The sequence below is a fragment of the Bos indicus genome, chromosome 11 (assembly GCF_029378745.1).
Source record: "Bos indicus isolate NIAB-ARS_2022 breed Sahiwal x Tharparkar chromosome 11, NIAB-ARS_B.indTharparkar_mat_pri_1.0, whole genome shotgun sequence".
NCBI lineage: Eukaryota > Metazoa > Chordata > Mammalia > Artiodactyla > Bovidae > Bos > Bos indicus.
Window position 1 is genome coordinate 98,647,352 of NC_091770.1, and position 24,311 is coordinate 98,671,662.

The 24,311-nt window shown below is 55.9% G+C and overlaps 2 protein-coding genes and 1 long non-coding RNA gene across 8 annotated transcripts in view; 2 read left to right on the plus strand and 1 right to left on the minus strand.

Annotated features, from left to right (window-relative positions):
• On the plus strand, positions 1-13,881 carry SLC27A4 (solute carrier family 27 member 4). Its single transcript, XM_070799344.1, has 13 exons — positions 1-167; positions 1,469-1,635; positions 3,200-3,594; positions 5,338-5,496; positions 6,896-6,965; positions 7,071-7,162; positions 8,215-8,324; positions 8,576-8,785; positions 8,961-9,087; positions 9,610-9,747; positions 9,891-10,055; positions 10,153-10,299; positions 13,062-13,881. Exons 2-13 carry the CDS (start codon positions 1,475-1,477, stop codon positions 13,217-13,219), a joined length of 1,932 nt encoding a protein of 643 aa, XP_070655445.1. The 5' UTR covers positions 1-167; positions 1,469-1,474; the 3' UTR covers positions 13,220-13,881.
• LOC109566512 (uncharacterized) lies at positions 11,892-21,379 on the minus strand. 5 transcript variants are annotated; one of them, XR_011569453.1, is made up of 3 exons: positions 20,470-21,268; positions 17,727-19,751; positions 11,892-15,970 (listed from the first exon to the last, which is right to left on the minus strand). It is a non-coding gene; the product is annotated as an uncharacterized lncRNA (long non-coding RNA). The 5 variants fall into 5 exon arrangements; XR_011569450.1 differs by having other exon boundaries at positions 11,892-17,864; positions 18,351-19,751; positions 20,470-21,267; XR_011569451.1 differs by having other exon boundaries at positions 11,892-17,864; positions 19,307-19,751; positions 20,470-21,264.
• Positions 21,295-24,311, plus strand: part of URM1 (ubiquitin related modifier 1) — a 17,324-nt gene continuing 14,307 nt past the window's right edge. The window contains exon 1 of one of the 2 annotated variants that reach the window (XM_019970942.2): positions 21,295-21,408. In XM_019970942.2, coding sequence (XP_019826501.1) covers positions 21,374-21,408 — 35 coding nt within the window. In that variant the 5' untranslated portion in view covers positions 21,295-21,373. Of the gene's footprint in view, positions 21,409-21,440; positions 21,623-24,311 lie in introns of those variants that run through there. The other variant, XM_019970943.2, reaches the window with a different exon arrangement.

Below are 24,311 nucleotides of genomic sequence, written 5' to 3' on the forward strand. Positions count from 1 at the left end.
GGAGCCGGCCGAATGGCCCGGGCCAGCCGAGGCGCAAAGCCGGCAAAGCGCTGCTGAGAACCTGCTCCGCGCACCCAGGGGCGGCTGATGCGCGCCGCGTTCCCTACTCTGCTACAGCCGGCGGGCCGCATCTGGACAGGGTGCCCCGCGGCGGGGGCTGACGCCAGGTAAGCACGGGCCAGAACAATGGGTCTCCGGGCGAGAGAATGCGCCCGGTCGAGTCCGGGGGAGGCGGGTGGCAGTACCGGCTTGGGCTGGGGACGGGGGGGAAGGGGAAACGGGGCGCGCCCTACTGCTCTGTCTCCTTGCCGGGCGCTCTGTTACCCCGGCTTTTTAGGGGCCGGTGCGATCCGTAGTGACCCGGGATCGCGGCCCCGGGCGATCTGGGCATCCCATTCCTTCCTCGTCCACAACCCTCAGCCTTTCGGGACGGGTTCTTGCCTTCTGCCCTGACGGACTCTGGGAGACCACAGTTCTGGGGACCTTGGAAACCTTTGGCATTGGAGTTGGAGGCGCAGGTGCAGTCCTCCTCCTGGTTTTTGCTTTTCGTGTGGAGGAGAGGGGAGATGGTCTAAGGGTCCAGACCATGTCTTCATCCTGGCTTGGAGAATCTCAGGCTACCTCATTGCCGTGACCTTCAGCCCCTCACCAGGATTAGGAGAGCTTGTAGGCAAACAGCCCAGTCTGCTGTCCCTTGAGCAGGTCTGAAAAGTGCTAGGAATAGAGTCCGAGAGCCCTAATCTCAGCCCTGCCAGCTGTTCCTCTTCCCTTAAGCCCCAGGTCCCGAAGAGTCATCAGAGTGGCTTGCTGAGTGTGTTTGTGGGGGTGCCTTCAAGGCCTCCTTTCTCTCAATACCTTTCTCCTCTGGGCGATCCCCTCTCTGGCACCTCCAGGCTCTTACCTGTTTTCTCCATCGCCCCCTGTGGGCCAGCAGAGGCATAGTGCTCCCAGGCCTAAGGGCAGGGACTGAGGAAGGCCCCTTCCCAAGAAGCTGCCTCTCTGGGTGTTGTGGCTTGGCCTTATCATCCACAGAAACTCTCTAGGTCTTCGAGTGGGAAGTCAAGCCAGAGGTACTTAAGTCAATACCAAGCCATTTTGGTTGGGATCCTAGATGTCAGGCTAGTAGACTGTCCTCTGAGACCAATGGTCATTACACCCATTGCACAGAGGGGAAGACTAAGGACTAAAGTGGGAAAGGGACTTGTCCAAGATCATTCAGAGAGTCCTAGGCAGAGGTGGGACTGGGAGGCTAGAACCAGCCTCTGACCCGCAACCCAGCTCCTCACCTCAAGTCCAGGCCTCTAGCCTGACCCTTCCAGACTGTCCTGGGATGGGACCCAGTCCTCAGCTACCCTACTCCATCTGACCTCACTACACGTGACCATCTGAGACGACAGTGGCCTGGCTGCCCGGGCCAGGAGGTAGGGGACCCAGGCACTTGGGTCCACTGACCGCCTTGTGCCCACAGGCCACGATGCTGCTTGGGGCGTCTCTGTTGGGGGTGCTGCTGTTCTCCTGGCTGGTGCTGAAACTGCCCTGGACCCAAGTGGGGCTCTCCCTGTTCTTCCTCTACCTGGGGTCTGGCGGCTGGCGCTTCATCCGAATCTTTATCAAGACTGTCAGGCGTGATATCTTGTGAGTACTTGGAACAGCCCTTCCTGGGTCTCCTATACTCTTCTGGGTTTAATTTCCCCAAACCAGACCACATGGCCTTTACCAGCACAGAGCACCTGGGCCCCAAAGGAGCAGTCTTCGCTCCGCATCCTTCCCCTCGCAATAGTACGTGGTATCTCCATTGCTACGGTCAAAGTCTCTTCCCAGGGAATATCCCTAACCTGGTGCCCCTTGGCCTAGAGCAGACTTGGGGTCCTGGTCCATACACTGAACACCAGGCATGTTGAGGAGACCTTGGTAAGGGGTCCCGAGAAGATGTTGTAGCTTGTGAGAGGGTGAAGAGGAACCCTATGGGGAAGTCCCTGTCCTCCAGCTGGCACGGGTTCTGGAGCAGACCCTGAATCATGCCCACAAAGAACCTGCTCCACAAAGAAGGGCAGGTGTGGTCCACAAGGAGGATATTCTGTACCAGAAACCCTGCCTGCCACCTGCTCTGCGCCAGACCTTGGGCTGACTCTGGGTGTGGGGTTGAGTGGACAGGGCAGTCCTGGACCTGGGACAGGCTCATTCTGGTCAGGGAGACTGGCAGGGAACACAGAAAACCTGCAGGCTAGCAGGGCCCTGTGAGCAGAGCCCCTGGCAGTCTTGTCTTGCTCATGGTAGTGTCCCAGCAGTGTGACCCGCACCCAGAACAGGCAGCTCGGTGTTTGTCAATCTGAGCTGATTGCAAAAGGAGGTGTTGAGTGGCCACCGCAGGAAGGATGGTAGCAGCCCAGGGGTGTGGGGGCGTGAAGCAGAGAGACAGCTTCAGGCCTGGGCCCTGGGAAATCAGAGGAGGCCTCCGAGAGGAGAAGCAGGTATGCTTGAGAGTCACATCCAGGAGGTGGAAGCAGGGGATGCCAGTCGGAGGGCATGGCAGCAGCAAAGGCGGAGAGGCTGGGGAGCCAGGAGAGTTCAGGGGTCCGAGGTGGCAGGGCAAGGTAGGGGGATGTTGCCAAAAGCTTGTTGCACAAACATTTGTTGAACATCAATGCCCTGCCTGGCACCGACCGGGGCCCAGGAGCAAGATGGTGAGGCAGGACAGAGCCCCACCCTTGCCGGGCCCACAGGGAGGGAGACCGGACAAATTGCAAGCTTGTCCTTTTTTACCAGAGTGGTGAGGGGAGAGGGATGATCCGGGGGTGTGCCAGGTCCAAGACGAGGAGTTTGGACTTTGGCTTGGTCCCTGGAATCGTGGAAGGCCATGACAGAGCCGCAGACTCCGAGCAGAGCTTAGAGGGCAATAGGGGTTGAACTCTGGAGTCAGAGGGGACTAAAGTTCAAATGTCAGCACTGCCACGTCGTCCCACCTTGAAGCCCAGGGCAGGTGCTGGGCACTGGTGTCTTCCTCTGTACCGGGTGGGGAGGAAATCATCACCTGGGTGCCCGGTGTTATCATGCATCATCAGTGAGCCACTTCAGGTAACGCTGCCCCGCACACGGGTGCTGGGAAAGGGGTGTCGCAAGCGATCAAACCAGGGTCTTGGGACCCCCTACTCCTAAGTCCGGCAGTCACGGCTCCCTTGCTCCTCCTCCCCTCCCCCAGTGGCGGCACCGTGCTCCTGAGGGTGAAGGCCAAGGTCCGACGGTACCTACGGGAGCGACGCACAGTGCCCATCCTGTTCGCCGCCACAGTCCAGCGCCACCCGGACAAGACAGCCCTGATCTTCGAGGGCACAGACACGCACTGGACCTTCCGGCAGCTGGACAACTACTCAAACAGCGTGGCCAACTTCCTGCAGGCACAGGGCCTGGCCTCGGGCGACGTGGTCGCCCTCTTCATGGAGAACCGCAATGAGTTTGTGGGTCTGTGGCTGGGCATGGCCAAGCTGGGCGTGGAGGCAGCGCTCATCAACACCAACCTCCGGCGGGACGCATTGCTCCACTGCCTGACCTCCTCCCAGGCCCGGGCCCTCGTCTTCGGCAGCGAGATGGCCCCAGGTGAGCCCTAAAGTGGCAAGGGACAGGCAGGGAGTCCCACGGGACTGTCACAACCCACCTCCAGCCCCTGGGGGAGGCTGTGTGGCTCAGAGGTTAAGGGCATGAGCCCTAGAGTCAGACGGTGTGGGCTCTTCCCCCACAACGCCCGGGAGCCGGGAAACCCAGGGAGATGGCAGTCCTCTGCCGCAGTCTCCTCACCACAGCACCGTTTTCAGGGAGGTGCTTAATAGAGTGAAGCATTAACAAAGCAGCTGATGCTAGGTGAGCCCTCAGACACGATGGTAACCATTCTTGTGACTCACTTGGCTTCATCTCAATCAGTTCAGTCACTCAGTCAGTCTTGTCTGACTCTTTGCGACCCCATGGACTGCAGCATGCCAGGCCTCCCTGTCCATCACCAAGTCCCAGAGCTTACTCAAACTCATGTCCATCGAGTCAGTGATGCCATCCAACCATCTCATCCTCTGTCATCCCCTTCTCCTCCCGCCTTCCATCTTTCTCAGCATCAGGGTCTTTTCCAGTGAGTCAGTTCTTCGCATCAGGTAGCCAAAGTATTGGAGCTTCAGCTTCAGCTTCAGTCCTTCCAATGAATATTCAGTATTGATTTCCTTTAGGATGGACTGGTTGGATCTCCTTGCAGTCCAAGGGACTCTCAAGAATCTTCTCTAACACCACAGTTCAAAAACATCAGTTCTTTGGTGCTCAGCTTTCTTTATAGTCCAGCTCTCACATCCATACATGGCCTCATCTACCTGCCCTGTAAAATGGGAGCAAGAAGCCTCTCCTTGCTGTGCCTCAGAGCTTATGTTTATTGGCCTCCGCACTGGCACTGACCACGTGCTGAGCTCGGTGCTTCACAGAAGCAACTCTAATCTTCACAAAGCCTGGTGAAAGCAGAGAGTGTCATCTTGGCTTTACAGAGAACGAGACCGAGGTTCAGAGTGGCGCGAAGCACTCACCCAGAGCCACACAGCTGTTAAGTGGGTGACAGAACCGAGATTTGACCTTGGGCTTGACCCCAGTGTGCCTATTCTCTCTCCCCACGCTGTTGTAACTAATGGGCTAATGTTGTGGGCTGATGGGCAGAAGAGGTTACGGAGATGCTGAAAGGAGGAGAGGAAGGAGGCAGCAGAGAGAGAGTGAGAGGGTTGGAAGAAGTTAAGAGAAAGTATGGCTGAGTGGGCCAGGATCGGCCTGTGGTCCGGTCGCTGAGTGTCTGGACATCTGTAGTGCACAGGGGAGCCTGAGAGAAGGCCACCACCCTCTGAAGAGGCTGGAGGGCTGCCAGCCTCTGATCGCCCCCCGACTCCTCCCTCCTAACCAGTCCCCCATAGACTAGCATCATACAGTGGATACAAGCGTAAACCTTGAGGTGAGGTAGAGCTGGCTTTGAGCCCCAGATCTGGCACATTCTAGCTGTGACTCCCTGCTGTGCTTGGGGCCTCAGTGTTCCCATCTGTAAGATGGGCTGTTACTGGTACCTGTTTCCTGAGTTGTGTGAGCAGGAGCCTACATGTAAAGAGCCTGCCACATGATCAGCCAGCAGCTCGCGGGAGCCCTTGCTTCTCTCAGCATCCTCCTTATAACAAGTCCCAAGCACTTCACCCACCTCTCTGCCACACCCAGCCAGCATCCCCTGACACCATGCTCAGCCCCGACACGAGTAGAGGTCCCCGGAACACAGGGCCGGGGGAGGAAGGAGTGCCCTGGCCTGCCTGTAGATCTGTCTTGTTTCCCCTGCAGCTGTCCTTGAGATCCATGCCAACCTGGACCCCTCGCTCAACTTCTTCTGCTCCGGTCCCTGGGAGCCCAGCACGGTGCCCGCCGGCACGAAGCACCTGGACCCGCTCCTGGAAGATGCCCCCAAGCACCAGCCCAGCCGTCCCAACAAGGGCTTTGTAGGTGAGCCCCTCACCCCCACACAAGGGTTCAAAGATGGCCAAGAGACAGAGCGGGGGCCTCGGGGCCTGGATTCTTCTGTAAACTTGCCACGTGACCTGGAATGAGTCATGTCACATCCCTTTTCCATTCGGGGAAAATGAGCCACAGTCCCCAGCTTTTATTGCGAAGACTGGGTGAGCTGGCGTGTGTGAAAGTGGCAGGCACTTCTTGAACATGCAGTTCTTGAACAGCCTTCACTGATGGCCGATGCATGCAGGAGCACATGAAGCCCAGGAGCCTGCCTTGTCCGAGTGTGGGCTGGGCTCAGGCCCTCGGCGAGCCCCTTTCATAGTCACCCAAGCGCCCGTCCAGGGCAGGCCCCTGTTGTGATCCTCCCCCTGCTCTGGGCTACTTGCCCCCTGCCCCCTCCTCCAGGCAGCCTTCTGGACCCTCTCGCCTCTCTTCTTCTCCGCTCCACAAGCCTGCCTTGTGGACCTCACTGCTTGGCGCATGGCCTGGGGCCAGGAGGTTCAGAGCCTGGCCAAGTTCATGTCCCAGCTCTACTGCTTCCCTTGTGTGACCCTGAACACCTGAGCTGCTCTCTGAGCCTTGGTTCCCAGAGCCGTGAAATTGGGGATGGCAACTGAACCTACGCTTGAAGGCTGGAAAAGGTCCCATGGAGAGCTGGGGCCATTACCATTTGACCTCTGCCATCTGTGGCTCTTGTGTGCTGGGTGCTTTTGTAAGCTCCTTGAGGTCAGGGCCTCTGGCTGGTTGAGTCTGGTGCCCAGCCTTGGGCTGACATGCCGTGGTCACCCTGTAACACGAGTTATTGCATAACACGTGGTGTCACCCTGTGGCATGCCTGACCTCCTGGAACCTCCAGCCTGGTGGGACTGAGCCTCACACAGAGACCATGACGTGACTGTCCCTGGTCCTCAGATCTCGGGGGATAAAGACAGGGTTGCTGGTGCAGAAGCTGCCTCTGAGCCCCGCTGTCTGCAGCTGATACCTCCCACATAGCAGGCATCAGCTCCTCTGAGAAAGCCCTCCCTGGAACTACCTCCCCTTCCTGGAGCCTGGGTCCAGTGCCACCGCCACCTTTGGCAGGCCCTGTGCTTGCAACACGCAGTGCTCGCATTTCCAATAGCCTCATCTTCCTGTCCCACTGGGCGGGCACCTCCCTTCTAGGCAAGGCCTGTGCTCATATTAGTCACTGATGTCACCCTGGCCCTGGCACAGAATGAGGGCTCAGAAGAGTGTGTTGAAGGAGCCAGCGCAGGTATTAGAGCAGGTAGTGATGTCTGGGGAGTAGGTGTGCCGGGAGTGGGTGTTAAGTGATACACACCTACCAATGTCTGACTCTGTGCCCAGCCTTGCACTGGCCCCTCTCACACCCGCTCCTACCTGTTTACCTCAGATAAGCTCTTCTACATCTACACGTCAGGCACCACCGGGCTGCCCAAAGCTGCCATCGTGGTGCACAGCAGGTAAGGGGACGGTGCCCTGGTGGGGAGACCTGGGGAGGTGGGGCCTGGGGCTCCTCTCCTGCCTTTCCAAGGGCCCACGGAGCCCTCAGCCCTCTGCCTTCCCAGGTATTACCGGATGGCTGCCCTGGTGTACTACGGCTTCCGCATGCGGCCCGACGACATCGTCTATGACTGCCTCCCCCTCTACCACTCTGCAGGTAGCCTGGGCCCGCCCCCTTGGTACCCAGCCACCCCTGAGCCTTCAGAGCCCTACCCTTCCTGGCAGGCTATATGTTGCAGTAGAAACAGAACAAGCTTTGGAGTCAAATCTGGGTTCAAATCCAGATGTGGGCATTGACCTTGATGAGAGTGGGCACACCAGCATAATTGGTGGGTGTGGTGGTGCCCCACAGGGCACCTGGGCTGGTCTGACCATTCAGTCCATTTCCATGGGTGTGGACAGCCTGGCTGCTTGGTCTGGGGGCTTTCTAGAAAGACAGATGGACTAAATATAGTTCCTGCCCTTAAAGGTGCTTAGAGTTTAAGTGTGTTGGGGGCAGGCTGAATGATGAGAACCCTACCCTGAACTCTCAGGCAAGAAAGGGCATTGAGTGTGGAGAGGGGCAGGGAGCAAGGAGTTCAACTCAAGGAAGAGCCCAACTCCAGGAAGGCTTCCTGGAGGAAGCACCCCCCAATACAGGCAGATGTGAAGCCAGGCAGGCTAGCTCAGTTCCAGCTGGCTGAATGGCAGTGTTACAGCTTTGGGAAAAGGAGCTTGGGGCCAGCTCCAGAGGCTTCAGGGGACTGAGTAATGTGCACTTGAACCCATAGGCACTGGGGAGCCATGGAAGGTGTCTGACTGGGGAGAGATGTGACCAGTTAGAGTTGGAGGGCAGGACAGGGGAAAGGGAGAGTCTTTGAGGGGATTGGACTATATAAGAGGAGGCTCTGGAGTATACGATATCTCTCCTTTGTCTGACGTACTTCACTCAGTACTGTATAGCCCCAGGGAACTCTGCTCAGTGTTACGTGGCAGCCTGGATGGGAGGGGAGTCTGGGGGAGAATGGTTACATATATATGTATGGCTGAGTCCCTTCACTCTTCACCTGAAACCATAACATTGTTGGTTAATCAGCTATACCCCAGTGCAAAATAAATAGTTAAAAAAATAAAATGACATCTTTGGTGGCCAAAATAAACAAAAAGACGAAACTCTAGAAAGAAAGGGCTTCTGTCCCCCTGACCCCCGGGTCCCCCCTCTGCCTTCAGGAAACATCGTGGGGATAGGGCAGTGCCTGATCCACGGCATGACTGTGGTGATCCGGAAGAAGTTCTCGGCTTCCCGCTTCTGGGACGACTGTATCAAGTACAATTGCACGGTGAGTGAAAAGGGAAATAGTGGAGCATCCCGTGCCCCCTACCAGCTCTATTCAGGGATGCCCGTCTTTGAGCTGAAGGCAGCCAGCCGTTTACTTGGGGCAGCACTCCCATTGCTCAGATGGGGAGACTGAGGCCCTGAGAGGGAAGGGATCGCGCAGCTGGCCCCAGGGATAGGAGGGGTGGGGGCTTGGGAGGGCATCGAAGGCAGGGCAGCCTCCAGGGCCCAGACTCACGCCAGGCCCACCCCCAGATCGTGCAGTACATCGGCGAACTGTGCCGCTACCTCCTGAACCAGCCACCCCGGGAGGCGGAGGGCCAGCACCGGGTGCGCATGGCACTCGGCAATGGCCTCCGGCAGTGCATCTGGACCGACTTCTGTAGCCGCTTCCACATCCCCCAGGTGGCCGAGTTCTACGGGGCCACGGAGTGCAACTGCAGCCTGGGCAACTTCGACGGCCAGGTGCGGCCCAGGGTGTGGACCCAGCGGGCCCACGGGAGACACGGAGGTGGAGGGGAGGGCGGGCTTCCGGCATGGAGTGCGGTTGCAGGAGCCAGAGCCCCGCTCGCAGCCCCCCAGGCTGTCCAGTTTGAGGCCCGTAGTGGGAGAGCCCGGGCCCAAGGCTTGGCCTTCGCAGGTGGGGGCCTGTGGCTTCAACAGCCGCATCCTGTCCTTCGTGTACCCCATCCGGCTGGTTCGCGTCAACGAGGACACCATGGAGCTGATCCGGGGCCCTGACGGCCTTTGCATTCCCTGCAAGCCAGGTCTGCCCGAGGGTTGCAACTCGGGGTCAGAGTGGGAGGGGCTGGCTTAGGAAGGTGACAGGGCGGGGATGGCTGGGTGAGTGAGGAGTCCCGTCCTGATCAGCGGCCAGATGTCAGCTCTTCTCTTAGGGCTGCATGGCATTTATTTCTTGATCCATCCATCCACTCAGTCACCATCCCATCCACCCATCAGCCCATTCGTGCATATTGGTGCTGTGGACCCTGGGCCCCGCCCGCCACAGCTCCCCAGCTCTGTGCCTGAGTTCCCTCCTTCAGGTTGTCCTGAGGAGGTGGTGTGGTACAGGATGCAGACCTCTGAACAGAGCGGGACCTGGGGAGTGCTGGCTTTAGTTAGGCCGTCCACGTTGAGCTTGACCACCTTTTCATTTGTTCAGTGACCAAGTGTTACTGAGAAGCTCCCAGCCCTCGGGGCTCCTGGGCTGGGGGAGAAAGGGGGCATTGCTGGGGGTATTTTAGTTTGGAGACCCCAGGGGGACCTGACCACGCCTCCCCTGGCCGCAGGTGAGCCGGGCCAGCTGGTGGGCGTCATCATCCAGGAAGACCCCCTGCGGCGCTTCGATGGCTACCTGAACCAGGGCACCAACGACAAGAAGATTGCCGGGGATGTCTTCAAGAAGGGGGACCAGGCCTACCTCAGCGGTGGGTGGGCACCCCTCCGGAGGCCTTTGCGGCCCCTTGGGGAGGGGGGAAGGGATTGCAGGGCCCCACACTCAGACAACACCTCCCCCCAACCAAGCCCCTGGGCCCCCCCACCCCCCGCCTCACACAACTCCTTTCTCTAGGTGATGTGCTAGTGATGGACGAGCTGGGCTACGTGTATTTCCGCGACCGCACGGGGGACACGTTCCGCTGGAAAGGCGAGAACGTGTCCACCACCGAGGTGGAGGGCACGCTCAGCCGCCTGCTGGACATGGCCGACGTGGCCGTGTACGGCGTCGAGGTGCCAGGTATCCCGAGAGGTGGGAGGGGCCGGGCGTGTGTGCGGAGCAGCCAGCAGGGCCGTGGCCAGCCAGCCACTCACTGTCCACTCTGCCGCTTCCCCAGGGACCGAGGGCCGGGCCGGCATGGCCGCTGTGGCCAGCTCCTCCGGCAGCTGTGACCTGGAGCACTTAGCCCAGCTCCTGCAGAAGGAGCTGCCGCTGTACGCCCGCCCCATCTTCCTGCGCTTCCTGCCTGAGCTGCACAAGACAGGTCTGTCTCCCGACCCCCAGCTCCAAATCATGGGTGGGTGCCGGCCGAGGCCCCTTCCCGGGTCCTTCTAGGGAGATCAGCTGGCTGTTGTTCGCCCTTCCCCGCAGCCTCTCTGGGTGGTCGGCAACATGACCTAGCTGTGAGCTGACACTGCCTCCAGAGATGGTGTGTCCATTGCTAGTGGAACCAATACTGACTGAGTGTGGTAGTCTGCTCCAGGCACTGTGCTTGGGCCCTGGGGATAGAGGTGACAAATTCCAGCAGGACCTGTGTGCTTCCTGGGAGTTTCCAGAGCAGGAGGCAGCCACAGGATAAGCAATTGCTAAGATAAAAGAGTGGAATGCAGGTCAAACTGATAGGAAAGGGAACGTGACTTGGGGATGACTGGAAGGCTCCCTTGAGGATGCTCCAGTTCAGCGGGAGACCTAGTGAGAGAGAGAACTCTGTGGGGACGGGAGGCCCCCTGGGCTGTGGGAACAGCCCGTGCTGAGTCCCTGAGGCAGGGAGGTGCTTGAGTGCTAGGGGACTGAAAGGAGGCCCCCGAAGCTGAGGCCAGTGAGGGGTGGGCAGCAACGTGTGGTGGGATGGGAGGGCACGAGGGAGCCACAGGAGGGTTGGAGCAGGGTAGTGACCCAGTCAGACTCATGTCCTGCAAAGCCCGCCAATGTCCGAGGGGCTGCAGATGGCCCCGGGGGACGGGGAGATGAGAGAAGAGCAGCGTAAGCGGTGGGTCCAGACAGACAGCAAGCACCCCAAGGACCAGATGGCCGCTGTGACTTCTGCATCCCGGAGGGACAGGGAGGCTGTCGGACCTTAGGCCTCAGACAGGCTTTGCTGCAGAACAGCCAGCCCCCAAGCTTACTTAGGGGTCCAGACAGGTGTCTTAGTTGCTCACAATTTGTGGGTCGGCAATTTGGGGTGATGTTCAGCTGAGCGTTCTTCTGTTGGCCCCACCTAGCATCAAATAGTGCCATCGACAGCTTCCCCAGCTATCCAGTGGTTAAGACTCCATCTTGCAGTGCAGGGGATGTGTGGGTTCACATACACAGGATTAGATCCCTGATCAGGGAACTAAGGCCCCACATGCCTTGGGGTGTGGCCAAAAAACTTTTTAAAAGTTTTTAAAGAAATAGTGCCATTGGGTGTGAGGTGGCCTCCCTCATGTGGGGCTCCCAGCTGGTTGGCCCTGCAGTGGTGTCCACATACCTGTCTGCGGTGATGGTGGCATTCTCTGACCACGCTCTCCAACACGGCAGCCATCAGCCCCCAATACCTATTGAGCACTTGAAGTGCAACTAGTGTGATGGGGAAACTGAATGTTAAATTTTGTTTAAATTTACATAGCCACACGTGGCCAGTGCTTACCCACTTCAGTTCAGTTCAGTCGCTCAGTCGTGTCCAATTCTCTATAGCCCCATGGACTGCAGCATGCCAGGCCTCCCTGTGCATCACCAACTCCCAGAGTTTATTCAAACTCATGTCCTTTGAGTCGGTGATGCCATCCAACCGTCTCATCCTCTGTCATCCCCTTCTCCTCCCACGTTCAATCTTTCCCAGCATCAGGGTCTTTTCTAAGGAGTCAGTTCTTCACATCAGGTAGCCAAACTTTTTATTGGAGTTTCAGCTTCAGCATCAGTCCTTCCAATGAATATTCAGGACTGATTTCCTTTAGGATGGACTAGTTCAATCTCCTTTGCAGTCCAAGGGACTCTCAAGAGTCTTCTCCAACATCACAGTTCAAAAGCATTAGTTCTTCGGTGCTCAGCTTTCTGTATAGTCCAACTCTCACATCCATACATGACTACTGGAAAAACCATAGCTTTGACTAGACAGACCTTGTCTAAGTGGCCTTTGCTGGGATGGTTCCCCTTTGTTCCACATGGCTTTCCATCCTTCAGAGGTCAGTCTGGTCTCAGGCGCCCCCAAGCGGGTAAGGATGGAAGCTTCAACACCCCTTGACTCACCCAGACCGCCCACAGTGTGGCTTCTGCCACATTCTCTGAGTCAGAGTAAGTTGTAAAACTAGTCTAAATTCAAGTAGGCGTTGAGAAAGACTCCAGCCCTTGCTGGGAGAATTGGCTGATGGACATGACAGAGGAGAAGCCAGGGCAGGAAGCTGTAGGCATTTCTGGTATCCATCATACCTGAGTTCAAATTCTTACTAGCTGTGTAACGTTGGCCCAGAGCTGTGCTTCTCTGAGCCTCAATCTTCTCGTCTGTCTAGTGGGGCTAATACCGTTGAGTGAAAGATACAGAATTTATTAAGGGGGAAAATGGTAATTGAACTATTTCAGACATGCTGAAATCTTGTGCATCTCAGAATCCATAGGATATGGTTATGCCTGGCCCCTGGGGTTGAGGTGCAGATTACCTGAGATTACTTCTATACCTTGGGGGTGCTCATGTTAAAACGAGCCTTCAGGGAAGGCCTGTGTCCTGCCCTCAGTCCGCTGTCACTCAAGCACGTGGCCCTGGACAAATAGCTTCCCTTCTTTGGGCCTCAGTTTCCTGTTTGCAAAGAGGGGTGGGTAACTCTGCCCCCTCCCCTTTGCCAGGGCTGCTGAGGAGCGGTGCGTACTGTAAAGGATGAAGCCTTTGCAGACTGTAAAGGGCTGTGTCCCTCCTCCCACGATTCCCCTCACCTGTGTTCCCTCCAGCCCTCCTCCCTGCCCCTCCTCAACCCAGGTGGGCGGGTTCCTGGAGCTCAGACCCCTGCCCCACACCCTCTGACCCCTCTCCCACTTGTCTTCTCCCTCCCTCAGGGACATTCAAGCTACAGAAGACAGAACTGCAGAAGGAGGGCTTTGACCCAACAGTTGTAAAAGACCAGCTGTTCTACCTGGATGCCCGGAAGGGCCGCTACGTCCCACTGGACCAAGAGGCCTACACTCGCATCCAGGCGGGCCAGGAGAAGCTGTGACTGGCCCCAAGTCCCTCTGAGGGCCAGTGGATACTGGATCTAGAGCCCCAGCTCCCACCCCGGAGGGGTCCTGGGCAAAGCCAGACCAAAGCAAGCAGAGTCTGGCACCACCCACCCCGAGGTGCCAACCCCCACCCCTCAAAACTGCCAGGGGACTCACTGCCACCTCCCTGCTCTGCCCTGAGGCTTTCTGTGAAAGCTTCAGATCCACTTTATGTCTTCGAGGCCAAGTAGGGGTCTCTGGGCCTCAGGCTGAGACTGAGACTGGGCCCAAGGGGTGATGTCTCAGGTCAGGACAAGGGGAAATAAGAGGGTCTCCAAGCACTTTGCAGAGAACAGGCAGCTTGTAAATGGGACGAGGGCAGAAGCCCCCAGACTCAGGAAGCCAGCACAGTGGGCAGGGAGGGCCGGTGATCGGGCATCTGAAGAGGATCCAGGCCCTGGGCCCACGCGAGTGTCCCTCAGCCCTGCCAGGCAGAACGGGACCATCCTGCAGCAGGCAGCCTAGACAGGGCACCCCTCTCACCCTCTGGGTGGCTGCCTGGCTGTCCCTCAGGCAGCCTGTCTTTGCCAGTCTGTCCACATCTCCTCCTGGCCTGGCTGTGAGGGGAGAAGGGGTGTGGGGCACTCAGGGGCAAATAAACTCCACCTTGCCTCCCCGAGCCTGTGTGCACACTCACCCCAGCCTGCTGGGACCCCAGCTCGTGCCCCATTCATCGTTCCCCTATTCCTTCGTTCATTTAGACCAAGGGATATGGCAGGTAAGATGCCATGGTCCCCACATCTCAGGTGAGGGGCAGTTCCCCCCTGAGCCCTGCAAGGTGTCACTTAGGAGCTTGTGGCCTTGGGCAAGTAACTGTCTCCTCTGTGAATCAGGAGGGTTCAGAGAGCCAAAGGGAGGCAGGCTGAGGAACGGGCCATTCAGAGCCACAGGAGGAGGAAGCCCTAGGCCAGCACAGGGTCCCAGATCCACACTCCTGCTCATGGTGTTTCTTCTGCCAGGGCTGCACTTTCCCAAGGGGTTGGGGGCTCTCAGGGGACAGAGCAGGGTGGCCTGGCCAGCCGGGTGGAGTCTGGGAAGGCTTCCTGGAGCCATCTTCCCAGAGCTGGTGAGTCTGCAGTGCCGCTGGAGGGTCAGCTGTCCCCTGGAGCCCATCCCTGGAGTCACACCCAGGCTAGAAGTGCTCAGCCCAGTGGGAAGTGGGGGTGGGGGGGTGGGGAGGGGGAAACCGTTTACCCCAAGCCAGGGCTGCAGACAGGGCACGCACCCCAGGGCTTCATCTTCACTATTTAACCCTTAGCACCATCCGTCACTTGACTGGGGTCACAGAGTGAGTACTGGGGACTGCAATGCCAGCCCCATGCTCTTACCGCTGTCTCCTTGGTGCAGAAAGCAGCTTCCATGCCATGCATGCTTGTAGAGCCAACAGTGAGCCACACCCCAGGCCAGCAGCTGACTGAGTGATAGGTGGCCAAGATAAGTCTGCGGTACCTCCTGGGGTTGGAGGGTGACCTTTGAAAGACAGTGGAGTTCTGGTGCCACTCTTGGGGGAAGTGAGGGGGCGGCAGAGCTGGAGTTGGCCCTTGGGCGGTGATACCTGGTGGGATTTGGGAGTGGCAGGCAAGGGTGCAGTGCCCAAGTAGACCAGCAGAGGGCACGTGGGTGCTGCAGAATCGGATCCAGCCCTTCGCGCTCAGGCAAGGAAAGCGGGAAGGAGGGACAGAGTCCCCACTTGACCCCCAGGCAATGGACCCAGCCCAGAGGACTCCGTGTTGGGCCTTTGATTGGGCTTCCAAGGGGCTGGATTTGACTGATGGTGAAGCTCTGTGTCTTTAACCTTCACCAATGGGAGGGCTCTCCAATGGGAAGGAGCCCCCAGGGGTGCCTGTTCCTTCCCTTTGGTTGAGCACAGTCACCAAGACCCAATATAGAGGAATGGTGGTCAAAAGCTCCTGCTCAGGCCTGCTCAAGTCCATTTGCCAGGCTGAGCCTCAGTGTCCTCCCCTATAAATGATGGTCTAGGTGGGCTTCCCCGGTGGCTCAGTGGTTTAAGAACCCACCTGCCAATGCAGGAGACATGGGTGAGATCCGTGGGTCAGGAAGAGCCCCTGGAAAAAGAAATGGCAACCCACTCCAGTATTCTTGCCTGGGAAATCCCATGGATGGAGGAGCCTGGTGGGCTACAGTCCATGAAGCTGCAAACAGTTGGACAAGACTGAGCGGCTAAACACAACAGGAATCCCTGCCCCAGGACAGCTGTGGACATGTAATGAGATTGTGCTTGCAGATCTAGCCCAGGAACTGGTGCTGTTATCTTTGAGGTACACGGTAGTGATAAGGAAAAGAGGATGTGTTTCCCGTGTTAAGATCCCAGCCTAGGCCTAAGTTTCCCACTTCCACACCAGCCCCCTTTCCCGAGCCCCTCCAAGAAGGGGTGGGGCTGGGGGGCCCCTGGGCCTCGCAGCTCCCCCGTCTGCCTCTGCTCACCCCAAACCAAGGCTGTACCACATGGTAGTAGAGTGGTGAGCCCGGCTGCCTTCCAGACCGTGGCTGAGTCATCGCCCGTGCCGGCAGCAGGTGCCTGGATACATGTTTGTGAGGTTAATTCACAAGAGTTATTGTTTACTGGGCATTTCCTGACCTTTACACGGCGCTTCGACTTCCCAGTTGGTGACAGTTGGTAAAGAATCCACTTGCTCCTGCAGGAGACACCCGAGACACAGGCTCAATCCCTGGGTCGGGAAGATCCCCTGGAGAAGGAAATGGCAACCCACTCCAGTCTTCTTTCCTGGAGACTTCCATGGACAGAGGAGCCTGGCGGTCTACACAGTTTACAAAGTACTGTGTCCACACATCTGCGGAGCAGATTCAAAAGGCCTCTGTGCCAGGGGCAGGGTTGGGGGTACACAGTGAGATCTGTCCTCGGGGAGCCCACTGTCTGGGGGCTGGGGAGAGGGGGCAGCCAGTCAGGAAGCCAAGGGCATGTGCTAAGCTGCACCCTAACCCCATGTCTTGGCCGCGGTAGGAGGTGAGGAAGTTGTGTTTCATGGCCACAGGCTTTTCAAGGAAGAGTCATTCAAGAAGAGGAGGGGGAAGAATGGCCCAGGCAGAAGGGGCAGCGAAAGGTCTGGAGGTGAAGGGCGAGCAGCGCAGGTGAAAGAAGGCCTGTGGGGCCGCAGGGGTGGGGCTGGGGAAGATTCCAGGCAGGGTATGCAAAGTGAATCCACTGCAGGCACTCCTTGCACACCTGAAGGACTGCGAGCTCTGCTAGGAAATCCTTCTGTAAGCCCAAACACACTCCTTTGACCTAACAGCCACCAGGAGTGGAGCGCTTCCTATGTGCTGGATGCGACACCAGGCACTTGATCATCATCATTAAATCCGTAACACAAAGCAGCTATTTTATCCCCATTCCACAGATGAGGAATCTGAGGCTCAGAGAAGCTCCATCTCTCCAGACCACAGGGCCTGTGAATAACAGCGCTGGGAGGCATCGCCCTGCCCAGTCTCAGCATTCCCATCTGCAATCTGAGCCCAGGGAGGCTGCCAGAGGCCTGCCTTGAGCATCCCCGGAGGTCCTACCGCCCTTGGACAGGCAAGTGGCTGCCTAGGCCAGTGCTGGCATATCACTTTCAATTCCTGGGAAGGTTAAATACCGCCGAGGGGCCTATTGAGGTGCTGGCGGTAAGGGAAGGGGCGACCAAGCGACTTTCAAAGGAGCCTGAATGCGTGGCCAACCCCTCTGCTGGAGGAGGGGGGCCCTCGCTTCCTCCCAGCCTAATGATATTCTGGGCTCAGCCCTCGTCTTTGGCGGCAGTTTAACCCGAGCCAGGGCGGATTCCTTTCTCACTGATCTCAGCTTGACACCCAATTAGCACAAGAATGGGAGGAGGAAGCCTGTGAGAGGCGCCTCCCAGCCTCCGGGGCGCACGAGGGGAGCAGGCGGGGAGACAAAGGGCAGCGGGCAGGGGGGCGCCCGCGCCCTCGTCTCCCCCGCAGACCCCGCCTTTGTCTCCCTTCGGAGTTTCGGAAGGGATGCAGCCCAATGCCCGGCTGGCTGGCCTGCTGGAGGGACAGGAGTTGGGTCCACGCCCCTCTTCTGCCTGGGTCCCAGAGGAAGGCATTTGGGTGAGCTGAGCCCAACAGGACGCGGTGAGGGTCAGGGGTCCCGAAGGCACGACAGCCTGGGGTTAAGGGCTGACATGTGGGGGTCCATGAACGAGTCACCGGTTCTGAGCCTCAGTTTTTACATTTGAAAATGGAGGCTAACAGCCCCTGCGAGGAATCAAGCAGGTCATGCGTGTGAAGCACCTGGCAGGTGCAGAGTCGGGGGTCATTACTCATTGAAAGAATACGTTAAAAAATGGTTTTTGCTATTGCTTAGGCGGTTGAGAGGGGCTTCCCTGGTACCTCAGCTGGTGAAGAATCCGCCTGCAGTGCAGGAGACCCCGGTTCGATTCCTGGGTCGGGAAGACCCTCTGCAGACGAATTCTCCAGTATTCTTACCTGGAGAATCCCCAGGGACAGAGGAGGAGCCTGGCGGGCTACAATCCATGGGGTTGCAAAGACACGACTGAGCAACTTTCACTTCACTTCTCTTCAGGAGGTTGAGGCTTCCCCAGTAGCTCAGCAGTAAAGAATCGCCTGCAAAAAAAAAAAAGAATCACCTGCAAAGTGGGAGATGCAGGTTCGAGCCCTGGGTTGGGAAGATCCCCTGAAGAAGGAAATGGCACCCCACTCCAGTAAAATCCCATGGACAGAGGAGCCTAGCAGGCTACTGTCCACAGGGTCAGAAAGCATAGGACAGGACTAAGGTCACAGGAGCACAAGAGGCTGAGGGCTTCCCAGGCGGCACAAGAATTTACCTCCAGGTGGTGAAGAATCCCCCCTGCCAATTTAGGACACCCAAGAGATGGGGATTCGATCTCTGGGTTGGGAAGATCCCCTGAAGGAGGAAATGGCAACCCACTCCAGTATTCTTGCCTAGGAAATCCCATGGATAGAGGAGCCTGGCAGGGGTCTATAGGGTCCCAAAGAGTGCACACAACAGGAGGTTGAGTTAAGTAGGCTGGAGTCAGAGGAAGCACTTTCTAAGTATGAGAGCCAGGCATTCAGAGTGGGCTGACTTACCTAGAAGTGATATGGGAAGGGTTTCCACTTCTCTGGGAAAAAGGAACACCTCTGGCCTCCCTCCCTGTCCTGTCCTCTCCTGCCACCTCCACCTCCCATAATTTCCTGGGACTCGGGCTTAGATGTGACTTCCTTTGGGAAACCTTGCCTGACCCTGGGGCTGGACTGGATCTTCTTTCACCTCCCACAGGTCCCATGTTCCCCCTTCATAACAACTGATTGCACTGTGTGGTCCATTTTCACATGTGTCTTTTCCAAAATATCAGCCCCAGGAAAGCAGGGACCCCTTGGTTTTTTTAAAAAAGTCCGCTCTTGTGTTCCCAGCACCAGCCCTGGGCCTGGCACTTAATACGTGCTCAATGAATGTTTGTCAAATGAATGAAGCTTTTCAAAAGCTCCTTAGCTCTCCCATGCCAGCTCAGCAGGCAGCAGTCTGCAGAGTTAGAAAATACTCAACTCTACAAGGCCTAACTAAAGGTGGCATCAAATCAGAGGTCTTTACCTTGTTGGGAAAGAGAAGCCAGTGAAAGACTGAGAAGGGAATTGATATGTGTTCTCTTATTCCTTCATTCATTAATTCAGCAAGCACTTACCAAACCCCTACAATGTATAAAGCTCCTTACTATGAGCTAAGGCTCTAAGGTGAATCAGGCAAGGTTTCTAGACCTCAGCCCTTGGAGGAGCCAATGAAATATCTTAGAATATATATGTGTATGTGTGTGTGTATGTGTGTGTGAAGTGGCTCAGTGGTAAAGAATCTGCCTGCAATGCAGGAGACCAGGGTTCAATCCCTGAGTAGGGAAGATTCCCTGGAAAAGGGAATGGCAACCCACTCCAGTATTCTTGCCTGGAGAATTCCATGGACAGAGGAGCTTGGTGGGCTACATTCCATGGGGTCACAACTGAGACACAGCTGAGCTACTAACACTTACTATACATATATATATTTGTATGACCTTAGTTCCCCAACCAGGAATTGAATCCCAGGCCCTTGGCAGCAAAAGTACTGAGTCCTAACCACTGGATCATCAGTGAATTTCCTAGAACATTTTTACTTAAAGGGCCTTTAAGAGATCGTTTGGTCCCAAAGCCTTCTTTACAGACAGGAAACTTGAGTTTCACACAGCACAGTGAAGGTGGGTTCTTCCCATTGGCCACAGGGTTTTCTTTTTCTGATGCTTTCCTCATTTTGCCAGTGCTTTGGAACAGTGCCTGATACACTGAAGGCACTCGCAGCTGTCTGTGGAGTTGAACTGTGTAAGGAAGTCAGATCAGAAGCAGGGAGGTGGGAGGCAGGCAGGCCAGAGAAGCAGGTGCAGGTGAGAGGTGATGGTGGTGGTAGAAGAACACGTGGCTGCAAACTCAGCTTAGCATGGAGACGAACCCAAACGTGGTAACTGCCTGGATATGGGAGAGAATTAAAAACAATGCCCAAGGTTTCTTGCTTAGCTGTTTCCGTGGATGGCAGTGGTATCCTTGATATGGGGAACACAGGGGAGCCTATTTTAGGAAACGAGGCACTGTGCCAAGAACTCGTTTAGTTCTGACGACAACCCTATGGGGCTGCTACTACCTTAATTTGCACAGACGAGGAAACTGAGGCACAGATGTTAAAGGATTTAACCAAAGACGCACATGGGAAGTGGTGGGACATGGATTTAAAGCTGGCAGTTGAACTCTGAGCCCTTAGCGGTGACCACATCCTTACATCCACTCTTAACCACCAGGGTACACTACCTTAAGCTACCAACTATGAGTTCAATTTTGGAAGTGTGGTTTAGCTGCCCTGGGCTTTTGTAATAGGTTCCAGTAGTCTCCCTATCTCCTTCCCTATTCCTTCCAGTTCTCACTGCAGCCAGGCAGAATGTTTTACTTATTTATTTATTTAGGCTACCCCACGTAGTATGGGGGATCTTTGTTCTCTGAACAAGGATGAAACCTGCGCCCACTCCTGCGCCCCCCTGCAGTGGTAGCACAGAATCTTAACCACTGGACCACCAGGGAAGTCCCAGGAAGGATATTTTAAAACACAGTTCTAATAATCACACACACACACACACACACCCCAAAATCCTTCCAAGGCCTACCACTGCTTAGGATAAGAGACTGAAATTCTTACCTGGCTCACAGTCATGATTTGGCCCCTGCCTACATGTCTAGCCTCATGTCCTATCAGGCCCTCTGCTCCCCAATTTCCACCTTCTCTTGGTGCTCCAGCATGTCCTACTACCCAGAGTCTTTGCACTTTCCGTTCTCGCTGGAATGCTCCTAGCAGATTTTCTCTCCGCATATCCACCTACTTAGCTCGACTCAGGCTTTAGAGCTCAGCCCAAGTCCAGTGCAGCCCATTTTCTTTCTGAAGTTCTTATGATGCCGGATTATTGTTCAGTTTGAGATTTTACGCTTATTAGTATGTTTATTTGATTCGTTTCCCCTACGAGACTGTGAGTGCCCTAAAGACAGGAACCTTGCCGATCCTTTTCACCACCGGCATCTTTTAGCACCGACCAAAATGTCAGGTACACGGAGGACGTGCAATAAACATCTGCTGAATGAATGAAATCTAAATCGACGGCGAAAGGGGGGTTGGATAGCGAGTCGATGGCTCAAGAGAGAGCTTATTTGGATGCCACTGATAATTCAAGTCAAGTGGACGGGTTCGTCCAAGCGGTGTGCTGACAGAAGGTAATTTGGTAACTAATGCAAGATAAACCGGAACGTAGCTCACGGTCACAGCGCAAAGATGCCAGGTCTCTCCTCCGCCGAGTTGTGGCTGATGTCAGTCGCTTCCGGCCCTAGCTGTTTGAGCGCCGTCCCGAAAAGAAACAGGATGACCAACCAAAACGCCCCTTAACAGGGCCTACGGCCCTCCGGCCTCAGCTTCCGGCTCCAAATCTTCCTCCAATAGCTGAGAAGGAGAGTTTCCTCGGCCCCGCCTCTTCCGTCCGCGGCAACCGGAAACGGGGGGGGGGCAGTAGAGCCGGAAGTTCAGGGGAGTTTCCTGTGAGCTCGGCTTCCTCAACATGGCAGCGCCCTTGTCAGTGGAGGTGGAATTCGGGTGAGTCACAGAGCTGGGGCGCCGTGGGGATGGATTGAAGTCGTCGGGCCCGGAACTCCCCTCCCTCTGCCTTGGGGCCTGTCACCACCGAATCGCCGAGGCCCCCGGCAACTTCCCTGAGCTACGCCATCCGCCTGGGAGAGCTTGAGGTTCGGTCTCCCTGGGCGACGAGGCCGTATGTCCGGGAATAGATGCGCATACCCGGGAGTTGTAGGTATGCTTCTGGCACTCCTCCATGCCTGCGCCCTACGGGACTCAAAAGGTGTGACTTGTTAGCAGGCCTTCCGGCCTTGTTTGCCAGCTCCATTTTGGAGCAGGCCCTGTGTCTGGCATTTGAGCTCCTAGGACCGAGACAGACCAACCTTTCCGAAGATTTGAGGGTGTTAAACCTGAACCCTTTCCGGTACATTTAGTAAACTTACTGAGTGCCTTCTGCAGGTCTTAAGTCAGGTGGGGATATGGGGCTAGGTAGCACAGTAGTGGAGACTAACCCTGACAGTACAGGGTTAGTGCGTGTACATGTGCGTGTACTTACTCAATCGTGTCCGACCCTTTGGGACCACATAGACTGCAGCCCGCCAGACTCGTCTGTTCATGGGATTTTCCAGGCAAGAATACTGGACTGGGTTGCCACGTCCTTCTCAAGGCCATCTTCCTGACCCAGGGATCGAACCTGACTCTTGGGTCTCCTGCATTGGCAGGTAGATTCTTTACCTCTCTGCCACTACAGAATGCTCCAGATAAAAAGTGCAGGATGGGGGAACACACGCTTAATTACCAAAGAAACACAGACCAAGGAGGAAATCTCAAGGCATTCTCTTCTACCTCTTACAGAAGTTTTTTCATGTGATTTCAGAGCTGGGGGGAAAAAAAAAGTGCAAAGCTTAGAGAGAAGGCAGAGAAACAGATCTTAAGAGATGGACGGTATAATTTCTAGACTCAGGTGGAAAAGCTGGGACTAGATTTGTCTGTGTGTGTGAAGATAAACAAGCCAAGGCTTATGTGAAAGGGAAAGTCTGGGATGGAAATCGGAAACCTCTGCCTATAAATGCCTTTCCTTCTATTGGATGCCCCCAGTTTCTTTCATGGATTCCCTTCATTGCATAGTCCATTCACCAGTCATTTATTGAGTGCTTACCATGTGCCAGGCATCGAGCCAGGCACAGAGGGTACAAAGATAAATAGAACTTTGTCCATGCCCTCCAGTGTTCAGCGTTGCTGTTCCTTACGAGGGGGTAGTCTCATGAATGTTAACTGCATTTTAATTGATGATATTGTCTGGCACCATGGATCCAATTAGAACTGTGCTAGTCTGGCCACCTGACTATTTTACTTTATTGACCCTTTGCCCAGCTATATCCCCCATAGCCTGCAGGTTCCAGGAGGTCCCTGCTGTTTTGACAGGCCTCAGCAGAGCTGAAGACAGAGAAGCTACAGATTACCAGTGTTGAGGCTTATCTACAGTTGGCTTGGGCTTTCCAGGTGGCTCAGTGGTCAAGAATCCACCTGTGAAGTTTCGATCCCTGGGTCAGGAAGATCCCTTGGAGAAGGAAATGGCAACCCACTCCAGAATTTCTTGCCTGGGAAATCCCATGGACATAGGAGCCTGGCGGGCTATGGTCTATGGGGTTGGAAAGTGTCAGACACGACTTAGTGACTAAACCACCACCACCACCCACTGCCGATTTACCTTTCATGTTCACTGAGTCAGATGTGGCATTTGTCTTCAGAAATGCCTTCTGTCTGCCAGGTCCTGTGCTGGCAGCAGTGGGGAAGTCATATGACGAAGACATGGTCCTTGCCCTCCAGGGCTTACAGACTTGCTGGAGTTCCTGTTTTCTGGCTTCACCATCTCGGTCTCCCTTACCCCAGGAGCAGTAGTGAACACCAGCAAGGCAAGACGTGTTCCCACCACCCACTGCCACAGGGTCCCATGAGAACTGCAGCTTCTTGGGAAGCAGTAATGCCCAACATATAGACTAAACCCAGAGTCCTTCTCTGTCTCTGTCAGTGCCTGTTTCTCCCCTTGGCCTTTCTTTAACTTTCTGTCTCTTAGCCCACTTCCTTCACCCTTTACCCTGAACTTAAGTAGATTTGCAGAGAAACTGGTTTGCCCATCAGGCTCTCCCTTTTGTCCCTGAGTGCCACCCTGATCCCTGAAGATTCCAAAGGGTTGGGCCTTTGCCTCTTTCCTGTGAGCAGCCGTGGCCCCGCAGCCCCACTGGTTCTCGTAGACACCCTGGAAGGCCGCTTTCCTTTCTCCCGCCTATCACTGACCGGGTCTGCCGTCCTCGTCCTGCCAGAGCCATTTCTCAGGTCACAGAGGATGCAGTGTAGGTGGTACAGATGTGTGTGGTGTCACTGCAGCCCACATAGGAGAGTCCCACTTCCTTTTCCCTTTTTCTCCTCCTTGAGTCCAGGAGGTATTGGCAAAGGAAGGGAATGCCATTAGGGTGAGAGAAGAAGTGGGGAAATGGGCATGTTCACTCATTTCAGCAAGTATTTCTTGAGTGTTCGCTGTGTACCAGGCCCTGTTTTAGGCAGAACTTGCATCCCCATAGGTAGAGGAGAAATGAACAAAAGTAAAATATATCAGATAAAAAGATGAAGGTAAACTTCAAAAAGTGAAGACCATTTGAAGAGTGTCTGTACCACTCACTGGTACCAACAGACACCTCCCACCAAGAGCTGGGAAGTGGAGGAAAGATGAGGTATCTTGGGTTGTGATGCCTTAATTGCGTTTGAGTCGCAAATCCTGTAGGACCTACGAGAGTTTGGCTTTGGTTTTCTTCTGGGACCAAATTGGTCCCCTTCTTGCCTCCCTGAGTCACTTCAGAGGCTGGGAGTGCACCTTCCTACCCTCCAAGTGTTCTGACCACAGAAATGCCAGCCCCTCCCTTGGG

Excerpts from the sequence above, each read along its gene's own strand:
- SLC27A4 (XM_070799344.1), top strand. The coding sequence starts at position 1,475 with ATGCTGCTTGGGGCGTCTCTGTTGGGGGTGCTGCTGTTCTCCTGGCTG. Across the intron at positions 9,748-9,890 it reads GGACCAGGCCTACCTCAGCG|GTGATGTGCTAGTGATGGAC; the intron begins GTGGGTGGGCAC and ends TCCTTTCTCTAG. Across the intron at positions 10,300-13,061 it reads GCCTGAGCTGCACAAGACAG|GGACATTCAAGCTACAGAAG; the intron begins GTCTGTCTCCCG and ends TCCCTCCCTCAG.